The sequence below is a fragment of the Oncorhynchus masou genome, chromosome 7, assembly GCF_036934945.1.
Source record: "Oncorhynchus masou masou isolate Uvic2021 chromosome 7, UVic_Omas_1.1, whole genome shotgun sequence".
In the NCBI taxonomy this organism is placed as follows: Eukaryota; Metazoa; Chordata; class Actinopteri; order Salmoniformes; family Salmonidae; genus Oncorhynchus; species Oncorhynchus masou.
This window is the reverse complement of record NC_088218.1, coordinates 22,963,167-22,989,287: the sequence shown is the minus strand read 5'-3', so window position 1 is coordinate 22,989,287 and position 26,121 is coordinate 22,963,167. Positions and strand designations below refer to the sequence as shown.

The 26,121-nt window shown below is 45.0% G+C and overlaps 1 protein-coding gene across 1 annotated transcript; it reads left to right on the top strand.

Moving 5' to 3' along the window:
* The first annotated feature begins 94 nt into the window (after positions 1–94).
* On the top strand, positions 95–25,998 carry pla2r1 (phospholipase A2 receptor 1). The gene is made up of 28 exons (XM_064970852.1): positions 95–346; positions 1,885–2,265; positions 4,782–4,955; positions 5,100–5,264; positions 5,535–5,648; positions 5,952–6,104; positions 8,315–8,509; positions 10,417–10,574; positions 10,686–10,796; positions 12,777–12,889; positions 13,014–13,186; positions 14,398–14,606; positions 14,830–14,975; positions 15,451–15,671; positions 16,135–16,170; positions 16,336–16,496; positions 17,020–17,084; positions 17,197–17,300; positions 17,405–17,541; positions 18,350–18,607; positions 18,773–18,917; positions 19,253–19,488; positions 22,156–22,333; positions 22,462–22,596; positions 23,020–23,142; positions 23,491–23,667; positions 23,967–24,002; positions 24,155–25,998. Exons 1-28 carry the CDS (start codon positions 208–210, stop codon positions 24,370–24,372), a joined length of 4,461 nt encoding a protein of 1,486 aa, XP_064826924.1. The 5' UTR covers positions 95–207; the 3' UTR covers positions 24,373–25,998.
* The last annotated feature ends 123 nt before the right edge of the window (positions 25,999–26,121 follow it).

Here is a 26,121-nt window from a genome sequence, read left to right as displayed (position 1 = left end):
TCTTCTAAAACGTGTGTAAAAACCATAAAAGCCGACCCCCGCCCAAAAATTGTCTGGAAGAAATGTAGGCTATGCTTCCTTTACTACCCCGCAGAGACCTTGGGCCGTGACGTCGCGATTACCCAAACTTTCGGAAAGTTTTTCAGGAGAAAAACAACCACCGAATGTTCGAACTCCTGCCTTTTTATTCAGCAACTTGTCGTCGAAATGAGAGTATATTTATCACGCTGTACAGAATCTTCAGGAGTGCTCTTGTTAATCTTTGCAATAGTCTTTATGAATAGCTGCGACTGTGTGATTGAAGACGATGTGGTGTTGGAGAAAAAAGATCTTTCCGAACTCTACAGTAAGTTCAACTCAGACTGCATCGGACATCGAAATGTGTCCACTAGTAGCCTGCTGTTCAGTTTTATTTCAAGAATTATAAATGATAGGTCAGTCATGCAAGTCAGGACAAGAAAGTCTACAATAAGAAAGACTCCTATGTACGCAAGTGTGGTATACTGTATGTGCAAGACAAGATATAGGCTTCTGTAGGCTACAGCGCTGCGCCGCTGGATGCATGGCGAGATGCATTGTATTATTCTCGGTTTCGATTATGGAAAAATACAATGAACAATATAAGAAAAGATAGTTGAATTGTTGTGTCATCTGGGAGTACTGCAAAATGGTTTCGTAATAAGAACATTTTGCCCTTTTTATACATGATCAATTAATGAATGGACTCATCATGTGACCATCAGGCTTCTGATGCAGATCGGAAAGGTCAGAAAGAATAAAACATCAACGTTGATGCTGTTATGGGTAGAGGGACGGACAGATTAGGGTCAGGTAAAGGTAACCATGGATAGACTGTTTGCACAGTATAGCAACTGTAGGCTGTAGATGGCATGTTTCCCTGGTATAGACAGGAGAGAGCTCAAATTGGGTCATGGAATTATGCCAAAGGAATGACGGGAGGACACACATTTTTATTTTATGTTAATTTAACATTTATTTAACTAGGCACACATACACAGAGAGAGAGAGAAACAGGCCCAGATATGTTATTTGGTTGGGCACAGAGAGCAGGCCTGTCCATGACCTAAACTCCAGTCTCCAGTCTCATTGAACTTTAAATGTTTATCGGATATGACAATCTAGCCTAGTGGTGATGTTGTTATAGTAATGTTATTATGCGTAGGCCTAATAATACAATTTTAGCAGCCTATAAAAATTCGCACTTGTTTCAGACATGTGTATAGGAGAATGACACGGATAGGCCCCTGAACAATTAACAGTTCGGAACAATACGTGCATATATTATGAAGATCATTTGTGAATTTTTTGTGTGTTTTGGTTTTCGGCACGTTTTTTTCGACTGTTCGTGCACACAAAACAGTTTCTCGAGGCATGCCGAAGTTTGGAACCGAAGTCTACGCCCCATCATCTGTCATTGGTCAACTGTAGGGATTCTTCAATAAAGTGTTAGTTGCCATTCAACAATAGATGACTCGTATTCATGGCATTTTTTTACTTGAGAAATACTGCACCAAACATCATAAAACATCATAAAATTGCGCTACTAAGATCTCGATAAAAACGTCAAAATTAATGACAGATATGTATGTAATTCTGACTGTTTTGAGGAAGTGTATACTGGCTATGGCTTCTCAAGTTGGACAAACAGTACTTTTTCTCGTTTTTCAAGCAAAGGTCTTTTACGGGAGTATGCGAACACACCCGTTCAGTCCAGCAGAACCGAAGCATGCCTTAAGACAGGGCCTTTCAGTACTCAAACACCAATATTGGTGTCGTAGAGAGCATATTAAAGTTTACAGTAGACGATGCTATTATTCTTCCCCACTACCCTACATTTCCACCCATCAATCCCTCTATTCCCAGACAAGGGTCTGTTCATCATGGAGAGTACCCAGCTGAAGCGCTGCATCTCCTCCTCCTCCTCGAACCTGGTCCTGGAGAGCTGTGAGAGGCCCACCCGCCATATGCTGTGGAAGTGGGTGTCTCGTCACCGCCTCTTCAATCTGGGTAGCAGCCTCTGTCTGGGCCTGAACATCAGCGACTCCACCCAGCCCCTGGGCACCTTCGAGTGTGACTCACCCCTCCGGACCCTGTGGTGGAGGTGCAATGGGAATACGTTGTACGGGGCGTCCCAGCTGAAGCTGTCCGTGGCTGGACGCCTGGTGGTGGTCAAGAGGGCCAGTTATCATCAGTGGAGGAGGTACTCTACACCGGGGGAGGGGCCATGTGCCTATCCTTATGAGGGTAAGTAGTCAACATTAGTGATGCGCGTGTCAGCTGTTTGTTCACCCGCACGCGCCCGCAATTGCTAATAACCCATTCGTAACCCCCGACTATATATGACAAATTGAAAATCTGAGGCTCGCACCCAAATCCTAAAGCCGCAAATATAGAAAAAGCGCTGTACAGTTAGAGAAGGTGGAACAATTTTTTTGACAGGCCTTTTTAGATAGGCATATGTCATTGCTTATCATTAACTTACATTTTGGTAGACTATTTTTCAGTCAAGGAACTTGTCTGTGATTAGATATGTGCAGCTTCTCTTCTGTCATTACTTGTTGCCCTAGAAGACTAAATAAACCATTGCTCATCAGAATAATGTCATACATTTATAGAATAAATGCAGCAATGTAGTTGACATCGATAACGTTTGTTTTCTCTGTTCTCTTCTGTTTCTGCTGCTCTTGCAGAGCAAAGACATTTAGGGACCGGGGAGAAAATGCCATTTTTGTCCGGTTTTAAGAAAATTCAAAGCTGTTAAAATGACCCAACATGTTTTTGATAAGATTTCAGTTAGTTTTGGATGCATATTCTATGTGGTTGAAATTCTATCAGCTTCTGTTATGCTGATAAAGATAGCACCTTTACAGACAGTTCCTAACTGCGCATTCATTCTCTCAAGATGCTGAATGAAATAAATCACATTTCTCCACTCCTGTTTACACTTGGTGTTAGGGCTGAGAATTGGGACTTCACAATATGCTATTATCAAATCATTTCCAATTTTATTTGTCACCTGCGCCGAAATACAACAGGTGTAGACATTACCGTGAAATGCTTACTTACAAGCCCTTAACCAACAATGCAGTTAAAGAAATAGAATTAAGGAAATATTTACTAAATAAACTAAAGTAGAACATTTGACAAAAAGTAACACAATAAATTAACAATAACAAGGCTATATACAGGGAGTGCCGGTACCGAGTCAATGTGCGGGGGTGCAGGTTAGTCGAGGTCATTTGTACATGTAGGTAGAGGTAAAGTGACTGTACATAGATAATAAACAGCGAGTAGCAGCAGTGTAAAAACAAAGTGGGGGTGTGTCAATGTAAATAGTCCGGGTGGCCATTTGATTAATTGTTCAATAGTCTTATGGCTTGGGAGATAGAAGCTGTTAAGGAGCCTTTTAGACCTAGACTTGGCGTTCCGGTACCGCTTACAGTCTATGAGAACAGTCTATGACTTTGGTCACTGGAGTTTTTGGGCCTTCCTCTGACACCGCCTAGTATATACTGTAGGTCCTGGATGGCAGGAAACTTGGCCCCAGTGGTGCACTGGGCCATACGTACTACTCTCTGTAGCGCCTAGGATGCCGAGCAGTTGCCATACCAGGCGGTGATGCAACGGGTCAGGATGCTCTCGATGGTGCGGTTGTAGAATATTTTGAGGATCTGGGGACCCAAGACAAGTCTTTCAGTCTCCTGAGGAGGAAAATGTGTTGTCGTTCCTTCTTCATGACTGTTTTGGTGTGTTTGGACCATAATAGTTCGTTGGTGATGTGGACACCAAGGAACTTGAAACTCTCGACCCGCTCCACTACAGCCCCGTCGATGTTTAATGGGGTCCTGTTCGGCCCTCCTTTTCCTGAAGTCCACACTCAGTTCCTTTGTCTTGCTCACATTGAGGGAGAGGTTGTTGTCCTGGCACCTCACTGCCAGGTCTTTGATCTCCTCGATACGACATGTATTGCAACTCCCACGGTTTTATATGTATTGCAATTCAATACCGTTCCAAAAATACTGCTTACGATACGATAAATCGTCAAAAATAGTATCCCGACATGTAACCGTTTCCCCCCCCCCCGTCACTATAGGTGTATCGTTTTACTGCAATAAATAATAATTAGGCTATGAGAAGTTCTCAACCTACAGTCAGTGTCCAGGTCAGCTGCTATCACATTTAACCTATCTGAACAGTACAGTTCCCTAGACAGTTCCCTCCGACATTTTTCCAAAAAAGCATTTGGCAATCGGTGTGTTTTTGGCGCTCTACGGTTAGTCCGTAATGTTTAGGCCGAGACTGTTTAAGTTTAATGTTTAGGCCGAGGCTACACACTAACGCCAGATAAAACAAATACAAGACCAACCTCATTGTAACATATGAATTGCATAAGGATGAGACATTTATGGATTTTTAATGCATCGTTTCTCTTTATTCAGCCCGCCCCCCATCCACCCGTCCTCCATGAACACAATATTTCATGACACTAAACCCACCCGCCCTGCGGATATAACCGCGGGGGACTGCGGGTTATGAGTCAACCCACGCACCACTAGCATACATAGGATATTATAGTAGTGACATGCACTGACTGACCTCTTTCTACACAGACAGTTTCATTGAGACACAGTTGGTTTGATATTAATGCAGCCATGCAAATGCTGCTCATCCCTTACATAAGAAAACAAACAGACTGACTCACTCTATAACCGTGAACATGAGCCCAAAGAAGGTGGTGGTGACAATGTTTTTCTCTGTAGAGATCCACACACTGTTGGGTAATGCCCACGGCATGCCTTGTGCCCTGCCGTTCAAATACAACAACAAGTGGTACTCGGAGTGCACGGCAGAGGGGCGCGAGGACCACCATCGCTGGTGTGCCACCACCAGTCGATACGACCAGGATGAGAAATGGGGCTTCTGTCCCAGTCAAGGTGATGCGCGCACACACACACACACACACGCACACACACACGCACACACACAGTATTGTTGTACAGTGTGGGTTTGATCGATTTTTTCTCTCTCGATACAACACAACCATGATCATATTCAAATGTCTTTGTCTCTGCCTCCAGAGTTGAGCTGCGATACGTTCTGGGACTCGAACCAGGAGAGCCGTGCGTGTTACCAGTTCAACCTGTACACCATCCTGACGTGGAGCCAGGCCCACTCCTCCTGCCTGGCCCAGGGAGGAAGTCTACTCAGCATCACTGACCTCACTGAACAGATGTACATCAGAGGTACATAAAACTATTTTATCACTATATTTAATAGTTCTATCTAAACATTCAAAACTTTATTTGAACTTTTAGTCAGGAAAGGAGACAAGGTGGGTGGTATGGTCTGAGCTACACATACTTTATAAACTGTATAAACTATAAACTCTTGGGTGCGGTATTATGCCTTAAAACGGACTTGTGCTCATAGTTTTTGTTATTCAGGTTGGAGAAAGTACAAGACGTTTTGACCAGAGTTAGTGGTTTTCATGCGTGTGGTTCTGTGTCTTTCAGAGCGGTTGGCTGACGTGGGGGTGATGGTGTGGATCGGACTGAACCACCTGAGTGAGAGAACAGGGTGGCAGTGGTCTGATGGAGCTCCTCTGGCCTTGGTTAACTTCACCTCAGGTAAGAGACTTGGGCTGCTCTACAACCTTTTCATTCCCACTCCAAGGCCCAGATTCCTCCTTTAAGATGTAAATGAACAGCATTAGCGTTAGTAATAAGATGTAATAGCTTCATGTAGCCCTCTGAAGTGGAGTTTCTGGCCATTTTGCTCAGACCGGTCCAGTCCATTTGGATCTCAGCGGGGAGAATCAAGAAGTTCCTGCTGTAGCAGTGGTGGGAGCCAGAAATGTGTGTTTGAAACTAGGCCAACGTTTCTCCCTTTCTACCTGTAACTCCCCCGTTACCTGTGTTGGTCTCTCCCAGGCCTATCATCCAGTCCTCTGCAGGACAACAGGCAGTGTGGAGTGTATAACTCAGCCTCGGGGGGGCACCAGTGGCAGAGTCTGTCCTGTGAGTCTGCTCTACCCTACATCTGTAAGAAGACCCCCAATGACACCAGGAGAGCTGAGCCTCTAGGTAAGACGTCAATGGTCCTATATGTTTCATATTGTGGCCCTAACCTGGTCCCATATCTGTTTGTTTAAAACAGTGTTTGTCATGACAATGAGTGACAGAGAGTTGGCGTGATAGCACAAACAGACGGGCGCTCAGTCTATTGTTGCCTTAGTGCTCAGCCATTGTACTACAAGAAATGATTCATAATCTGCACTGTAACATAAAACTGTCAATTATACAGTAATTTGGGGTATTTTCAACAGTGAAATACTCTGAAATGTTTTGCTGCAGCATACTGTAAATGATGGTGCATTGTGTGAAAGTGTTGTGGGTGGGGCATAGAATTGCTGTATTTCGAATGGTACTGTAATTCCAACCCACAGAATACAGTACCGTACCGTACCGCTTTGGAGCGCCAAAAATCTTTTGGCCACTAGTTGGTGCATGGTACTGTTGTTTCTAGCTAATGAACATATTCTGAGGTGTGCCTTCTAAAAGACTATATTTGTTGCACCTGGAAGTGAGAATGCTGTAGCAGTTTAACTCCTATGTGGTTATAGTGCCCCACAGTCAGGGACAGATACAGAAGGGGACACATTAAAGTCACTGCCAGTTTGGAAGCCTTTGTTAGGGACTCCAGAAGTACACGTGATATAAAACACCAAATTGTAATTCATATACTGTAATGTGTAAACACTTTACCTAGCAGCCAACCTGCTTGCTACTGTAAAATGCTGTGAAATAGAAACCCCTCCCCTCAATGAATTTCATGAATTCATTCATTCATTCCGATTACGTTAGCGTTCACTTTTTTTAGTTACAATATATAATACAGTATATGTTAAGGTATTGTACTGTGTGTTATTACACAGTACTTGCTTTGATACTGCATTTATGTTACAGTAGGTGTACTGTTATATGGCGTACAGAATTTGACTTGCCACCGAGCTGCCTGTAAGCTACTGTCAGATTCACAGTAACCTCTTCACATTGTGGTTTATAGGTGCTGATTACATGTAGAGGCTGATCAAAAGGTCCGTCTGGCTCTAGGGCCTAGGGAATTATTCATCTGCATCCCAAATAGCACCCTATTCCCTATATAGGGTGCTACTTTTGACCAGGGCTCATAGGGCTCTGGTCAAAAAGAGTGCATTATGTAGGGAATAGAGTTTGGTTGTGTTTGGTACTTGAGTCAGCTGTCTCTGTCTGGCTCAAAAGGGCTTGGTGAGCTATCCCATTTGTCATATTCTTATACACAGTCTCCAACTAGTACTTGTTAACAGTTCTGAACAGCCCTTTCTAATAGGTCAAACTGCATAACCATGAGCAACGTTTGTCTGTTTGTTTTGGTTGATACGGATGACTCAATTGTTTCTGTCGGGCTCGAGAGTCGTCTGGTGAATTATCCATCTGTAATGTTCCAAAACGATGTTCTTCCCATCAAGAACTGTTGAGTGGTACTAAAAAACCTTCTCTAACAGGTCAGCATTTGGGCACAGCTTGGATGTTTTTTTCCTGCTAGTAGTCTTGTTATTTATCCCAGTGACAGTAGAAGTTCTGAGTCACTCCAGTGAGTGATGTCGTTTGAATGATCCTACGAATAGAATGGGAGAGGAGCTCCAGCTAGCAGCTCAACAGCTGTGTTCCACCTGGAACATGAACTCTTGACCTCGGCTTCTTCCACGCTAGGCTATAACAGGGCTATAACAGAAAACATAGGTTGGGTACGATTCAGTAGGCATGACACTGGAAATGTTTTAAAATGGAAGATGAGCGTTCTTATTAGATAAGTTCACAAGTAGCACACCTCCATTTGAGAATGTTTCCACCTAGGACCGAACTTCCATTTCCTTTCCTTCATTTATATTTCTCCAGAGTGATGAACGTCACTTGGAAGAGTGGCAATGCCAGATTACTCTTTCGTGTGTACGCATTGATATGTAGGCTACGTGGGCCTTTAACAAATTTTTTTTATTTAGTTCTGTCCTTGAGCTGTTCTTGTCTATTGATGTTCTGTATTATGTCATTCTGTATTATGTTTCATGTGGACCACAGGAAGAGTAGCTGCTGCATTGCAGCAGCTAATGGGGATCCTAATAAATGACCAAATACCAAATACTTGGACCTTTTCTCTCTTTACCCCTAAATCGTAGAATGACAGGTGCTAATGTTTTTGTACTGAATTGGACCGTTACCTCTCGTCTCCTTTCCTCTCCGTCACCCGCCCACAGATAACTGGCAGTACTACCGCACGGTGTGTTCCGAGGGCTGGCTGGCCCACAACCGTTACTGCTACAAAGCCCTGGCAGAGGCTGAGGCAGGGAGCTGGGAGGACTCCTCCACTGCCTGTAACTCCATAGGGGCCAACCTCACCAGCCTACACTCGCTATCTGATGTGGAACTGTTGCTGGGCCTGCTGGCTAACGGTGAGTCTGGATCTGGGGTTCTATATTCTAGTATGTGGTATATAGTGTGTTCCCTGTTCTGGGATAGTGTGGACAACATAATGGATCATGGGACGGTGTATAGTGTGTTCTCTGTTCTGGGATAGTGTGGACAACATAAAGGATCATGGGACGGTGTATAGTGTGTTCCCTGTTCTGGGATAGTGTGGACAACATAAAGGATCATGGGACGGTGTATAGTGTGTTCCCTGTTCTGGGATAGTGTGGACAACATAAAGGATCATGGGACGGTGTATAGTGTGTTCCCTGTTCTGGGATAGTATGGACAACATAAAGGATCATGGGACGGTGTATAGTGTGTTCTCTGTTCTGGGATAGTGTGGACAACATAAAGGATCATGGGACGGTGTATAGTGTGTTCCCTGTTCTGGGATAGTGTGGACAACATAAAGGATCATGGGACGGTGTATAGTGTGTTCTCTGTTCTGGGATAGTGTGGACAACATAAAGGATCATGGGACGGTGTATAGTGTGTTCCCTGTTCTGGGATAGTGTGGACAACATAAAGGATCATGGGACGGTGTATAGTGTGTTCCCTGTTCTGGGATAGTGTGGACATTATAAAGGATCATGGGACGGTGTATAGTGTGTTCTCTGTTCTGGGATAGTGTGGACAACATAAAGGATCATGGGACGGTGTATAGTGTGTTCCCTGTTCTGGGATAGTGTGGACAACATAAAGGATCATGGGACGGTGTATAGTGTGTTCTCTGTTCTGGGATAGTATGGACAACATAAAGGATCATGGGACGGTGTATAGTGTGTTCCCTGTTCTGGGATAGTGTGGACAACATAAAGGATCATGGGACGGTGTATAGTGTGTTCTCTGTTCTGGGATAGTGTGGACAACATAAAGGATCATGGGACGGTGTATAGTGTGTTCCCTGTTCTGGGATAGTGTGGACAACATAAAGGATCATGGGACGGTGTATAGTGTGTTCCCTGTTCTGGGATAGTGTGGACAACATAAAGGATCATGGGACGGTGTATAGTGTGTTCCCTGTTCTGGGATAGTGTGGACAACATAAAGGATCATGGGACGGTGTATAGTGTGTTCCCTGTTCTGGGATAGTGTGGACATTATAAAGGATCATGGGTATAGTGTGTTCCCTGTTCTGGGGTGATCATGGGACGGTGTATAGTGTGTTCTCTGTTCTGGGATAGTGTGGACAACATAAAGGATCATGGGACGGTGTATAGTGTGTTCCCTGTTCTGGGATAGTATGGACAACATAAAGGATCATGGGACGGTGTATAGTGTGTTCTCTGTTCTGGGATAGTGTGGACATTATAAAGGATCATGGGACGGTTGTAACGCTCGTCTGAAGAAGAGGACCAAACATGTTCATGATTATTTATTCAAACTGAACACTGAAACAAAATAACAAAATGGAACAAAATGAAACAACTCTGTCTGATGCAGACACAAAACTGAAAACAACTACCCACAAAACACAGGTGGGAAAAAGCTGCCTAAGTATGATTCTCAATCAGAGACAACGATAGACAGCTGCCTCTGATTGAGAACCACACCAGGCCAAACACAAAGAAATAGAAAACATAGAAATAAAGAAACGAGACTGCCCACCCTAGTCACACCCTGGCCTAACCAAAATAGAGAATAAAAACCTCTCTATGGCCATGGCGTGACAACAGTGTATAGTGTGTTCTCTGTTCTGGGATAGTGTGGATATCATAAAGGATCATGGAAGGGTATTGTCTTTTAGATAGTTTTTTTTCACGTTGACAAATCAACTAAGTATGTGTGTGTGTGTGTGTGTGTGTGTGTGTGTGTGTGTGTGTGTGTGTGTGTGTGTATATATATGTGTGTATATGTGTGTACATTTCCATATATGTGTGTACTGTAGTCTCAGGGTCTGGCTCAGAAGTGTGGATCGGCCTGATAAAGAAGCTATCGTCCTCAGCTGTAGAGTGGTCAGACGGCGCCCCAGTTGACCTCACTCTCTGGCACATGCACCATCCTACCCATAGCAACAGTCAGCTCTGTGCCAAGGCTGACCTAACGGTACAGTCAACTGAATCCTTTTCACGGATGACTACAGTTTGCTGTTGGTTCGTCATCGTTATTTGACTGAATATAGTAAATGACTCAAATATGTGTGTGTGTTTGTCCTAGGAGGGGAACTGGCTGTTGGCACCATGCGATGAGAAGCTCCCTGCAGTGTGTAGGAGAGCAGGACTTCTGTCCCTACTCCCCACTGAAGCATGGGACGAGGGCTGTCCTGAGGTAGGCATACACACACACACACACACACACACACACACACACACAGACACAGACACAGACACAGACACAGACACAGACACAGACACACAGACACACAGACACAGACACACAGACACACAGACACACACACACAGACACAGACACACACACACAGACACAGACACACACACACACACACACACACACACACACACACACACACACACACACACACACACACACACACACACACACACACACAGACACAGACACAGACACAGACACACACACACACACAGACACAGATACACACACACACACACACACACACACACACACACACACACACACACACACACACACACACACACACACACACACACACACACACACACACACACACACACACACACACACACACACAGACACACACACACACACACACACACACACACATAGATGATCTGATAAGAAACCCTACAAGATATCAGCGCTGTATATGTCCTAGCCCTGAGCAGAAGAATGCATATCTGCCATATCCATGGAAGGTGAAATTGAAATTCAACATAGCTCTCTTATCAATCTTAACACAACTGTTTCCAGAAGAACTTCATGGCACCATGCATTGTTGATTCCTTACGTCCTTTGTCAGACAGAGGATCCGTGGAATGCTGTGTGGTCAGAATAGTGGCGTTCCACATATCCAGACATGCATTAGCATTGCAGCGAAAGTGCCTGGTTGGCTTCAGATCCCTGCTTAGGGCGAGTCTGCTCTGCATTCAGTACAATGAGCTGATTCAACAGCTAGATGACGTATTGTCTGACTGTCATGTGGTGTTGTGACCTCTGTTTACGAGGACATAAGCAGATTGACTCATAAGGGCCGTTTCCCTGCTCACCATGTCCTAAAACGGACAGGAAATCGCCCTGGAGGTGTAGTATCAATAGGCACTAAAAAATATGGGACATCACAGAATAAAGACTTTTTTTCAGAGACTGTATTTGATTATATTCAGGCCACGTTGTGAAATTCACACAATCACCCGAGCTGTGTTCATTGACAACGGCCTCAGTTGGAAAGGGATTTGACAACATAAAGAGAGAATCTCCTTCGTTGCGGAGGAACTGGTGTTCATTCCTTCTACACGCACGTGTCGGCAAGTGTTGCCTGCGATTGGTCATCAAGTGTGTATATGGGGAGGTGGGAGTGAAATGTAGGACACTTGTCAAAACACGACTACTTCCTGTCCCTAAGACACTTCCCAAAGCCCCCTCCCCAAGCCCCCTCCAGTCCTAACAGATGGGCCCAGTCATAGCCCTAACCTCCTAAACCCTCCACCCTCCGTTCCCCTAACCCCAATCCTCCACGTGTGTTTGCTTGTATTAGCCATTGCCATCTACTGCTAATTCCAAACTATGCTCTTACTGCCAGAATGTTTGGAGTGTAACCCAATCCAGTCAGCTTGGCCGGCTCTCCTGAGCTTGTTGCTATTCTTGTCCACCGGCCCAGACTCCTTTCAGGTGTCTGTGTGTATTGACATGGAGTAATGTGTGAGTCTGGCTCCCACCTCTAGTCGATCTCCTCCAGTATATTCAGCGCATTGTCTTGGCTGCTCTCACTCCTGGATGGTGTCTGCGGTAGAAACATTCACGCATATAATGTTTTTGCATTTGTTTTTTATTCATTTAATCAAACTGAGATACAGACGTTGGATCTTCATTCGGTCACTCGTTGGTTCCCTCGCATGTACCTGCACGGCAGGAAATGCGAACTTGTAGTGTATTCGAGGTTAAAAAAGGTTTGCAAAGTTTGTCATTTCCACTTCAATTTCAGACTTATCTCGCCGTAACAAAAGAAAGTCTGGATCAACCCCTACAGACAATGTCTTTTGATTATAATCCACATAACGATTTGCGTTTCCTGCCACTGTGCAGGATTATTTTCCTGCTGTAGCAAACTGCCTCAAATGAAGATCCTCCCTCTGTATCTCTTCCCCACAGGACTGGAAGCGGAAGGGCCGCTCTTGCTACATGGTGACGAGCCACGAGCAGAGCTATGAAGACGCTGTCAAGGGTTACTACTGCAAGGCTCCTCTGGTCACAGTGGAAAACAGGTCTGATTTCTGACTTGGACTTCTCATCTTAACCATTTCTTGCACACCTTAAATGGGAACTCCCATATTTCATAGTGACAAGAATACATTCTTATGAATGATTGTTGATTTCTCTCCATGGCAGGTTTGAGCAGGCCTTTCTGAACAGCCTGGTGAGTGAGATGGGGGCCAACGGTAGCGTCTTTTACTGGACGGCCCTACAGGACCAGGGTAACCAAGGAGAGTACAGCTGGCTGGGGGGACACAACGGATCCACCCTACCCCTGCTCTATACAAACTGGAACAGGCATCAGCCAGGTAGGGAAGGGAGATGTGGTGGGCTGGGCTGTAGCGTCCTATACTCTATGTTCCAGGTACAAGTTGCCCCTTAACCACAGATCCAGGGTCAGATTACCCAGCAATGTATACTAACGGCTCTAACGGCTCTCTAATCAGTAGGGTAAGGAAACCAATCTGACCCTGGATCAGTGGATAGGGACAAACGTCAACTTACCCTGTGTCAATAAACGATAGTCTCCCGTGTAAAGACCACTGTTTTCTCGTAGTGGACTGAGTGTTTCCTCCATTCACCTCTGCTCTCCCAGACCACTCCACTGTCAACAGTCTTCCCTCTCTTCCCCACTGGCATGTGGTCTCCATCACACAGACCAGCTCCACTTAGACAGCAATAGGGCTGAGACAGAACAGACAGAACAGACAGACAGAAAGACAGCCATAGCTGTGGGTTAGTTTAGCCCCAGGTGGATGTGTCGGCTGTCTACTGTCCTTCATTCGCCCCCCCCCCTTCACTTCACTTCACACTGTGGTTTAGTCCCAAATGGCAACTTATTCCCTATGTAGTGCTCTACTTTAGTAGTGCACTGTGAAGGGAATAGCCGAATAGAGTACCATTTGGGATGCTGCCTATGATTAATGAGTTGAAGTGTAATTTAGGTTTCACAATCTCAGCTTCCTTCAGTCAGTGCGAGAGCATCGTTAATCATGCTGTTGCTATGGTGAAGTGGCAGGAGGACTTTGAAGTAGAATTCCCATCATTTAGTTAATAAAATACCGTGGTGCTAACACTCTCACCAATGCATGCTTAGCTTGGCGTTGTGGATCTGTTTCTCACAGCTCAGTCTCTCTCTTTCTTTCTTTCTTTCTTTCTTTCTTTCTTTCTTTCTTTCTTTCTTTCGTTGTTGGTTTGTTTGTTTGTTTGTCTCTTTCTTTCTTTCTTTCTTTGTTGGTTTGTTTGTTTGTCTCTTTCTTTCTTTCTTTGTATCTCTCTCCCCCCTCTCTCTCTCTCTCTCTTTCTCTCTTTCTTTCTTTCTTTCTTTCTTTCTTTCTTTCTTTGTCTCTCTCTCTCTCATCTCTCTTTCTTTCTTTCTTTCTTTCTTACTTTGTTGGTTTGTTTGTTTGTCTCTTTCTTTCTCTTTCTTTGTTTGTTTGTTTGTATGTTTGTTTGTCTCTCTCTCTCTCTCTCTCTCTCTCTCTCTCTCTCTCTCTCTCTCTCTCTCTCTCCTCTCTAGTCAGTGCAGGTGGCTGTGTGGCTATGACAGGCGGACAGGCCTTGGGTCACTGGGAAGTGAAGGACTGCAAATCCCAGAAGGCCTTGTCAGTGTGTAAACAGAGCATCAGTGGTTACCAGGAGGTCCTGCTCCCTACAGTCCATATTGACGCTTACGCCCCCTGTCCTCCAGGCTGGGAATCACACTCCGGCCTGCTCCACTGTTACAAGGTCATCTGCCTTTCCTTATCTTCTCCCCTATCTCTTTCCTGTATTTCTCGTGTCTTCCTCAGTTATTAACTTGATGTGATAAGCAATGCTTATGCTACCACATGATCACTGGAGTTCTCCAAATTATAGAGGTTGCCCCATTAGCTGTCACTTGAAAACCAACGTAGAAAAGGAGATGCTGTAGTCAAGGCGACGTAGTGTCATTGTTGACTGTGGTCCTCAGGCGTTCCACAGTGAGAAGGTCCTGATGAAGCGGTCGTGGGAAGACGCTGACTTCTTCTGCCAGGCTCTAGGAGCTCAGCTGGCCAGCTTCCACCACTACAAGGAGCAGGTCTTCGTCAAAGGACTCCTCCACTCCATGTTTGATGGGTTAGTTAGTGTGTTTTATAGCCTACACCTCTGTTTTTCCCTTTTTATAATACTGTGTTGTCCCAGGGAATCAAACACACACATTTTCTTCAGGAAATACCCTTACCTTTTCTAAAATACCTGTACCTCTCTCTCTCTATCTCTCTCTCTGTCTGTCTCTCTGTGTCTCTCTGCCTCTCTCTCTCTCTCTCTCTCTCTCTCTCTCTCTCTGTGTGTCTATCTCTCTGTGTCTCTCTGTCTCTCTCTCGCTGTCTCTCTGTCTCTCTCTCTCTCTCTCTCTGTGTCTGTCTCTCTCTCTGTGTCTCTCTGCTCTCTCTCTCTCTCTCTCTCTCTCTGTGTGTCTGTCTCTCTGTGTCTCTCTGTCTCTCTCTCGCTGTCTCTCTGTCTCACTCTGTGTCTCTCTGTCTGTCTCTCTCTCTCTGTGTCTCTGTCTCTCTCTCTGTCTCTCTCTCTCTCTACACTTCCTCTTTTTCAGAACAGAGGGTCGTTGGTTCTGGGTGGGCCTGAATAAGAGAGACCCCCAGTCAGCAGGATCTTGGGAGTGGTCTGACGGCACCCCCGTGGTGTCCTCCTTCGTAGAGGATAAGAACGAGGAGGATGACCGACGTAGCTGTGCCGTGTACAGCGACCTGACCAACGCCCTCCTGCCACAGCCCTGCGACACCAAGCACGAGTGGATCTGCAAGGTTCCCAGAGGTAATCACTGTTATAATAACTAATGGGTTGGATTAATATAAAGCCTTTCTGCCTACAGTACATCTCTTACAGAAAAAAAACACACAAATTTCACGTGAACCCGCGTCGTGTTCCAAAAACACATGTTTTCATGTGATCACGTGATCTCGTGTGAAGTTAACGTGACAACATGTACATTTCATGTGAATCCATGTGGTTTTTCTGTAAGGGGTAGTAAGGGGGGGGACTCACCTCTTCTAACATCAATGGCACTGTATATACAGTAAAGGGAAAAGGGGATACCTGGTCTGAACGCATCCAACTGAAATGTGTCTTCCGCTTTTCACCCCTCTGAATCAGAGAGGTGCGGGGGGCTGCCTTTATCATGTATGTAACGTTTGAAATCTCAAAGTTGCTTGTTGATGTATCCTTACTGATTTGAAAGGTTTATCAATAAGAATGTCTGTCTTATTTGTCTCGATAGGTATGGAGCTGAACAAACCCTACTGGTATAGCAACCGTAAGTAAATGTATTCGTTTTGATGTATTTTCTTATATTTGACATTTTTGATGTATTATATTGAGTTATTATGCATTCATTTACTTATTTGTGATATCAATTGCAGTTGTGACTCTGAGAGAGACTGTGTGATTGTGGGCTGTGTAACCTTCCTCCGTCCTGTAGAGAACGAGCCCTGGGTGTTCTACAGAGGAGCAGAGTATCTGCTGGCCAAGCAGCCGTTTCCCTGGGAGGGTGTTAACCTGGCCTGTATGATGATGGGCGCCCACTTGCTGTCTGTCCACTCTAAAGAGGAGCTCCGATTCATCAGAGAGCGCATGGGGAAGGTCTGTACACACACACACACACACACACACACACACAAGCCGACACGAGTTCACACACGCCAGCCGAGACATTCACACGCGAGCGCCCTCAATCCCACACGCGCCTGTACATTCACAGTTCACACACAAGTGCCCTCACACACTTTCTCTCTCTTACACACACGCAGACACATTCGCACATTCGGAATAAAATAAAGGGCTTTGTTTGACTACAGCTCAGCGTCTTGGATCAAACTGAAGGGCCCTCTGGTGGAGAGGCTTTTGAAGGCTATAAAAAGGACAGAGCTGTGGATAAAACAGCAGAGGCTGGGGCCAAGGCCAAAGAGAGAGGCTGAATGAGGCCATGGCCAAGGAGAGGGGCTGAATGAGGCCACGGTTGAGGAGAGGGGTTGAATGGGCTCTCGTGGCGTGAAAGAGGCTGAATGGCTGACCCTTCACTGGAGCGAGGGCAGAATGCAGGAGGACGGTAACAGGCCTTAAATGAGTGAGCTAAGCATTCCTTTTCTTCTCTTGGTTCTCTCAGCTCTCTCTGGGGTCGACTGACTGGTGGATAGGGCTGTCCACAGACCTCGTGAGGGAAGAGTTCAGGTAAGTGTTTTTTGTAGTTTATTCAATGCTGTATTTTACCTCACACTCAATGGATTTTGCTGTTTCTTTAGTGTGGGGGGTGTAATCGGAGTGTGTGTGTGTGTGTGCGCAGTTGGAGTGATAAGTCCGCTGTGGATTATCAGAATTGGGCAGAAGGAAGCTCCCATGATGCCCCAGTGAAACAGAAACAGTGTGTGACCATGTCCTCTATCTCAGGTGAGATCACAGGCACACACACACACACACACACACACACACACACACACACACACACACAAAACACCATGACTGACTTCTCTTTGACGTGTTGCGACCAACAGGTCAGTGGTCGGCGGGTGAGTGTGGCGGTCTCCATGCTCACGTATGTAAGCGCCGGACCGTGTCCGTGGTGGAGATTCCCAGACAGCCTCACTACATCGGAGGCTGTCCAGAGAGATGGCTCTACTTCGGACACAAGGTTCACCTCATCTCCCATGTTTTTATTGTGTTACTATTTCCTTTTTTATTTAGCAAATATTTGTCATACTTTTTTACTCTGAATTGTTGGTAATGGTCTCGTAGGTAAGTCTGGGTAAGTCTAGGCATGTGACCAATAACATTTGATTTGATTTTCTCTTGGCCATCTGACCGTTGTCGTGGACATTCAGTACTGAGAGAGACTTTTTTTCAAACAATCAACTTTATTTAATATTGATTAATTATTTCAATATTGAGGCTGCTCGACCCCACACCCTTGAGTGTTGGACCGAGTAACCTAACCTTTACACAAATGCAGAGTACTATATATACTAACAATGCTCAGTCATGGTTGGTTCAACCCTCTCTCATGCAGACCAAGGAGCATCATAAGTCACTCTGGGTTCATCCTGTCGTTATCTAAATGTGGGTTGTTGTCTTAACCCCACCCTGGCTTAGTTTCCCAGATGCAAGTGTGATTTCGAGACAATGAGGGATTGTTCTACTCCTAAACTATCTCTAGTAAAACACATTCTTGTCTATTAACTCATTTGTCAGCTCAAGCCATCTCCAGTGACAATACGCCCAGATTAGCTACAGGGAACTAGAGTGGAGCACATGAAAGCACAGACACTAGTAGGACAGAAACGTCCTACTATTAGTTAAATATTAATTGTTAACCATTAATATCAAATAGATCAGTTAAATACGTCATTTTTCTTTCACACCGTACAAGGAAAATCTAGTTGGTGGAACTTTACCAAAACCTTGCTAGATTTCCGCCCTTTGTTTTGTGTGTCTTCTGGTAGTGTCTCCTGCTGCACCTCCCCAACAGTTCTGAGGAGGGGAAGAGCTGGAGAGACGCCCAGTCTATCTGCTCCTCTTTCCAAGGCACGCTGGTCGCCATCCAAGACGAGATCGAGCAAGCGTACATCACCATGCTGCTTCAGGGCAGTACAGTGGGTGTTTGGATTGGTCTACGGGATGAGGACACCATGAAATGGACCAATGGGAAACCTGTCAGCTACACCAACTGGTCCCCTGTAGAACCCAAGAACCCTCTGACGGTAAGGTTAAATGAAACATCAGATATTGTCTTTGTGCTTTGGTGATGTTCTCTGTATAGTGTATTGATTAGGGGGGGGGGGGTTGTTTGTGTGTGTGTCTGTGTAACTTTCTCTGTGTGTGTGTGTGTGTGTGTGTGTGTGTGTGTGGGCGCCCCTCCTCTGCAGGATGAGTGGCTGAGCGGGCCCCTGGGCGGGGACGATCCTCTGTGCACGGTGCTCTCCAACAACCACAACTTCCACCTGACAGGGAAGTGGTTCGACGAGAAGTGCACAGAAAGTGGATACGGCTTTGTCTGTCAGAGACCCCAAGGTAGGACTCCCCTCTGTCTTCGTGCCTTCTGGGTCACTCGCTCACCCCTCATTCAGACACATTGGGGCCTATTTTCAGAGCCCAGGACTGAGGTATATAACCAATCATGTCTGTATTACCTCATTAATGAAGCTGTTGTTTTTGGTTATAGCTTCCCATTTTGTGCTCTCAAAATGTCACCCCGTTGAGTCTGCTCACTGAGAGAAATCCCCTTCAGGAATTGTTGAACAATGAAATGAGTGTTTCTGTTGATTTTGGGTCGAATCCATGCCTTTGCTTCTCCCTGAAACAACCTCTCTGATCTTTTCCTCTCCCTCTCTCTTTCCCTGCAACAGACACAACTAAACCCCCATCCCACTCCTACCTCCACCCTCTCCCTGACAATATTGAGTACAAGAACCACAGATACAGGGTTGCCCGTGGCAACATGAGCTGGTACGAGGCGCTGAATATGTGCTTAGAGTCTGAGTCTGAGCTGGTGAGCGTTACCGACCCCTTCCACCAGGCTTTCCTTACTGTCCTTGTCAATAGATTGGCATTCCCCCACTGGATTGGACTGTATAGTCAAGACGTATGTATTATACTATATTGCTAAGTACTGCTACCTGCCTGTGCTGTGTGTGTGTCTGTCTGTCTGTCTGTCTGTCTGTGTGTGTGTCTGCGTGTGAGCGGGCGTGCGCGTAGATAATGCTCGTTAACAAGCACGTCGAAGTTGGTCTGTGGCATGAATTGACCTTTGATGATGTTAGGAGTGTGTGCAGTAGATTTACGTCACGGCAAGGAAACAGCTAAGAGCACTAGCTAGAGGTCTTCTATAAACAGCATGGCCGCAATGAAGTAATGCTGTAAATACAGAAATGCCTGAGACCACGTGCATCTGACAGTCTGTTTACTCGGATGTTGTCGCTCTCTCCCTCTCCAGTCCATGTCATTCTTTCAAAGCATGGGGATTTCATCTCTGTGACTATTCACAGCATGCTTGCACCATATCATCACCAAACGTATCTGATCTCCTCCAATCAAAAGTGGGCCTACCTATGTCCCATATGCCCTTTCTATTCACATACACGCATTCACATTTCTACAACTCTTATGTGAATACAGTGCATTCGGAAAGTATTCAGACCCCTCCCCTTTTCCCACATTTTGTTATGTTACGGCCCTATTCTAAAATGGATTAAATAATTGTTCCTCGTCAATCTACACACAATACCCCATAATGACAAAGCGAAAACTGTTTTTTTGAATTTTTTGCACATTTCTTAAAAATAAAAAGCAGAAATACTTTATTTACATAAGTATTCAGACCCTTTGCTATGAGACTCGAAATTGAGCTCAGGTGCATCTAGTTACCATTGATCATCCTCGAGATGTTTCTACAACTTGATTGGAGTCCACCTGTGGTACATTCAATTCATTGGACATGATTCGGAAAGGCACACACCTGTCTATATAAGGTCCCACAGTTGACAGGGAATGTCAGAGCACAAATCAAGCCATGAGGTTGAAGGAATTGTCCGTGGAGCTCAGAGACAGGATTGTGTCGAGGGACAGATCTGAGGAAGGGTACCAAAAAATGTCTGCAGAATTGAAGGTCCCCAAGAACACAGTGGCCTCCATCATTCTTAAATGGAAGAAGTTTGGAACCACCAAGACTCTTCCTACAGCTGGCCGCCTGGCCAAACTGAGCAATTGGGGGAGAAGGGCCTTGGTCAGGGAGGTGACCAATAACCCGATGGTCACTCTGACAGAGTTCCTCTGTGGAGATGGGAGAAACTTCCGGAAGGACAACCATCACTTCAGTACTGCACCAATCAGGCATTTATGGTAGAGTGGCCAGACGGAAGCCATTCCTTAGCAAAAGGCACATGAAAGCACGCTTGGAGATTGCCAAAAGGCACCTAAAGGACTCTCAGACCATGAGAAACAAGATTCTTTGGTCTTATGAAATCAAGATTGAACTCTTTAACCTGAATGCCAAGCGTCACGTCTGGAGAAAACCTGGCACCATCCCTATGATGAAGCATGGTGGTGGCAGCATCATGCTGTGAGGATGTTTTTCAGCGGCAGGGACTGGGAGACTAGTCAGGATCGAGAGAAAGATAAACGGAGCAAAGTACAGAGAGATACTTAATGAAAACCTGCTCCAGAGTACTCAGGACTTCATAGTGGGGCGAAGGTTCACCTTCCAATAGGACAACGACCCTAAGCACACAGCCAAGACAGGCTTCGGGACAAGTCTCTGAATGTCCTGGCCCAGCCAGAGCCCGGACTTGATCGAACATCTCTGGAAAGACCTGAAAATACCTGTGCAGCCAACCTGATAAAGCTTGAAAGGATCTGCAGAAAATAATGGGAGAAACTCCCCAAATACAGCTGTGCCAAGCTTGTAATGTCATACCCAAGACAACTTGAGGCTGTAATCGCTGCCAAAGGTGCTTCATCAAAGTACTGAGGAAAGGGTCTGAATGCTTATATAAATGTGATATTTCCATTTTTTATTGTGTGTAGATTGATGAGGGGGGAAAAAACAATTTAATCCATTTTAGAATAAGGCCTTAACAAAGTCAAGGGATCTGAATACTTTCTGAACGTGCTGTATATCTGGTGTTTATATACCAATATATGTCTTACAGACATATAATATCCTGTGACAAACAGAGGTATTTATCAAACGGTAACTTATCCCATCACTGCAGTTGTCCAGTGTGCTCCCCAGAGCTTTCCTCCTGGCCCACAGCCCATGCATAACTATTTTGCGTCCCAAATGACACCCTATTCACTTTATAGTGCACTACTTTTGTCCAGGACCGATAGGGCTCTGGTCAAATGTAGTGCACTATGTAGGGAACGGGGTGCCATTTAGGGCGCATTTTTGTGTTTCACTCACACGGTATGGGAGTAGTTTTCCTCAACCACCAAACCCGGCTGGGAGGAATTCTAAGCCACTCACAACATGTGGATCCAAGGATCCCATAGACTCAAGGAATGACTTGCTCGTGAAATATGGAATGAGGACAGGAAAGGAGAGAATTGATTCACAGCGCTCTACACAATGCCAGACACATTGGTCTATAAACACCCCCAAGCCGAACCTTCTTCCCTCTACTCTTTCTGCTCCGTTGCATGACATGACCTACAACCCCGTCATCTCCCTTAGCAACCCGCCTTAGCAACGTAGGCTCACCCTGAGAGTGTGTGTCACCTCCTCCCTGCCTGTGACTGTACGTCCCTACAGGATGGGATCAACTACCAGTGGTCTGATGGCAGTGACACGGTCTTCACCCACTGGGTTGCGGCCGATGATGATGATTTCATCCTGGGGGACTGTGTGTACATGGATGTCACCGGGGGCTGGAGGAGGGCCGACTGTGAGATGCCGCTCCAGGGAGCCCTGTGCCATGTCCCACCACCTAGTGAGTATAGCCTGGGTTCCTAGCACATTATAAAACAGTGGCTACTAAAGCGTGCTGTGCTGTTAGTCAATCCTCAAGAGTTTCAAATGCACAATGCTGCTTTTCTAAAAAAATCTAAAATCCCATAGAGAGTAATGCGTTCACCACCTACGAGGTTGTGTGTCCATCGACGTGGGTGAGGTTTGGCGCCAGCTGCTACAGCTTTGAGCCCGTGGTCCAGAGACTGACCCTGGAGGAGGCCAGAGAGCACTGCAAACACAAAGGTACAGCAACAGATGTTGCCCTCAAGTACAGATTTAGGACCAGTTTCCCCTGCCCAAATTCTAACCTTAGCACATAAGGGGAAATTGCAAAACTGTCCTTAGTTCAGCAACTTCATCCTACTGTGGTAAGTGTCCAGTACACCATGGAGCCAATTAGGTCTCATGCTAGGATGGATCAAGGATTTAATGGATCTCTCTCAATGGGAATTCCCTTGTGATGACTCCCTGTTGTGATTGTGCAAAATGTAATGTTTGGTGAGAGCTCCCCCTATAGGATCCATGTATTAACTCCATTCCAGGAGCTAATACTGTACTTTAGCTATAGATCTGAAGGGGCAAAACATTCACAGAGAATTGCCTTCTTCATGCTCAGTAATACACATGTAATAATGAAGGTTTTTAGTGGTGTTTTACCTCTTCCAGCGAACACGTCAGAGGTCCTGACCATACAGACAGAGACGGAAAACAGATTTGTCCTGGAGCAGCTGTGGTCGTATGGCTTCCCACATCAAGCCGTCTGGCTGGGGATGTTCTTCAACACTGACAGTAAGCATATGCTTCCCCAAGTTTCCTCTCTTCAAAATAAGCAGCTTGCTGGTTTTGGCGTGCAATATAAACCAACAGCTGGCAAAAGACAGGCATTGTAAGTGCTTCGGACAGAACTGGGATAAGACACAGCTTAATAGGGTTAGTAACATAATGAATTTCAACATTTTTCAATTAGTATTTTGATACTATTTATTGACTTAGTGTTTTAGCTGGTGAGTTGATAGAAGCACTAGGGGGAAAACAGCAATGACCTGGGGCAGAGTTGTAGGGTGGAAGGAGAGGGGTCGAATGAACCAATTCACAACTTCTTTATTAAACATTTTATGTTTGTCCGGTCCGATTTAGCGGGCTCCATGGCATGGCTCGATGGTTCTCCTGTGGACTACTCCAACTGGAACTTCAGGGCCCCAGACCCCAGCCTGCTGACAGCAGACACCTGTGTGTCCACCAGAGTGTCTGATGGGATGTGGCTCCTCTCTCAGTGCACTGACAGACTGGGCTTTGTCTGCAAAACTAACTCAGGTGGAGTAGAGACATTTTGGCTGCATTTACACAGGCAGCCCAAGTCTGATCTTTTGCCACTGATTTGTCTTTTGACCAATCAAATCAGATCGTTTGCCAATAATTGGTATTTTGACCAATCAAATCAGATCTTTTTGCCAATATTTGAAATAAATATCAGAATTGGGCTACCTGTGTAAGTGCAGCCTCTCACTAGCCTCCAACTGCCGTTATGACAAAGCTTTGTGTTATGCGTTTGTACAGTGTACATGTATGTATTCTATAGATCAGTCAAGTTAAACAGATCGCTTTCTTTGCAGATATGATCCCTGAGGTAGAAGTGGCGCCACTAAATGGTAGGTATTTAATTGCGGCTATTAACAGTTATGCTGTTTTTCTCATTTGCATTCTAATAATTTGGCAACTCAAGGTATCTTGGGAGCAGCCTCTACCATGACTAACAGAGCCTTCAATGTCCAGTAAACTCACCCCTCTGTGTCTTTTCCAGGGTTGCACCACGGTATCGTCCCAGCTGCAGTCCTGGTGGCCATGCTGATCTTCGCCGTGCTGGTGGCGGCGCTCTGGTTCGTCTACAAGAGGAACGTGACGCGCTTCCGCAGACTGCCGTCCCTGGGAAACGCGTACTACAGGCATACTAGTTCCCAGGCCACAGACTCCGATGGAAATGTTCTCATCGCAGATCTGGAAGCTCACTCTGGAGAATAGGGCTGTATCTGAAATGGCACTCGTTCCCCTATATAGGGCACGGCTTTGGTCAAAAGTAGTGCCCTCTATAGGGAATACGGTGCCGTATTCAGATGTACTATAGGACTTATTGGAGACAGCAAAATGGTGGTGCTCTCGAAAGTTGGGTAAAGCATGGGAATGGGCCGGACTCTCTGTATGACTGTGAACATTGGTATGTCTCTGTGGAGTCTGAAATGGACCACAGCAAGGGAACGTAGAGAATAATGTCAGAGCCCAATTAGCTTTATCCACTTGAATCCCACAGGAGGCGGCTGAGGGGAGTACTGCTCGTAATAATGGCAGGAAATGAGCAAATGGAATGGCATCAGACATCTGGAAACCACGCGTTTGATGTATTTGATACCATTCAACTCCGGTCATTACAAAGGAGCCCGTTCTCCCCAATTCAGGTGCCACCAACCTCCTGTGCTTTATACAAGTAGTTGATGAATTAGGAACCAATCGTGTGGCTGAGAGTGAGGAAGTGCATCTTCATGTGAAGTAAGTTTTGTCTACAAAGGATTAGTGCCGTTATCCCAAGTACTTTGAAAGGTGCTGTCATTTTAATGTTTAGCGTTTGAAAGTCAATAGATATTCTTTGCACTGTAAACTTGCTGTTTCGTTATTATGGTACAATGCCAACTGCTCCCACTAACGCTGGTGCCCACTGTATTTGTGAGTACAAGTCTTTCACACAGTGAAGACTAGTTTTCTGTAATGCCGTGTACAGGACCCAAAACGATTTTATTCTTGTTTAAGATAACAATGGCCGCGATTCAGTTGTTCTTTACAGCAAAGACAAAGTCATACTTTTGCAATACATTCTGAAGTCATCTTCTATGTATTTTTTATTTTTTACATTTATGAACAGAAATAAGACCCCAAATCACTTTCAAGTTGTGCTTTTGAAATCAAAAAGTGTCATTAAAGTACGGTGTTTCTTTGTCAGCACTTTATTGCACAAAACTCCATTAATGCAATACGGAAAGATGTTTTAGTTTAGATTTTTTTGTTTGTTTGTTTATGTGCATTCCTGTTGCATATTTTCCTACACACAGAACACACACTCACACCCTCACAGTATTTCTTAAGTGGCTTATAAGTACATACATGATATTCATAAGAGGAAGGGAAGAAAAAGTAAAGAGAAAAATGCAGGCATTTATTTATGTTTTATTATTTATCGTTACGAGAAAAATATTTGTCATTCACTTCCATTTTGTTCATTTGGTCCACACGTTTGTCAAATTGTAGGAGTAAAGAAACCTTTATTGATGAAACAAAAATGATGTAACAAAGTGCTGTTATGTAAATGGTAGCTCTTTGAGAATTAATCCAGTATTCTAAGTAGACTGATGTGCGGGTTGTTAATTATGAGGTACAGTCTTTGCTGTGTTACCTGTTGTAGTTGTTCTATATTGGGTACACAGAGTTATTAGATATGAAATATGTTGATGTAGGTTTTTCTGTTGTGTGGAAAGAAATACATGAAAGAGGATAACACGGATGCTTGAAAATGTTTACTGTCTTTTGTTATTTTGTATTGATAATGTTTGTAACACATGCTATGTGCCTTCAGTGTAAATAAAATGAAGCTGTATCCAAGTTGTATCTGAACTGTGTCTTGCTATACCACGTTGGCTTTGAAATGAGTCGTCTGCATTGAGATGGTCTGCAGTGCACTGTGGGGGTGGTATCCGAATATTGTCTTTTTGCATTGAGATGCTG

Coding starts and splice junctions, on each gene's coding strand:
- pla2r1 (XM_064970852.1), top strand. CDS start 208: ATGAGAGTATATTTATCACGCTGTACAGAATCTTCAGGAGTGCTCTTG. Junction 16,497..17,019: donor TCAGAGAGCGCATGGGGAAG/GTCTGTACACAC, acceptor TGGTTCTCTCAG/CTCTCTCTGGGGTCGACTGA. Junction 23,143..23,490: donor GATGTTCTTCAACACTGACA/GTAAGCATATGC, acceptor GGTCCGATTTAG/CGGGCTCCATGGCATGGCTC.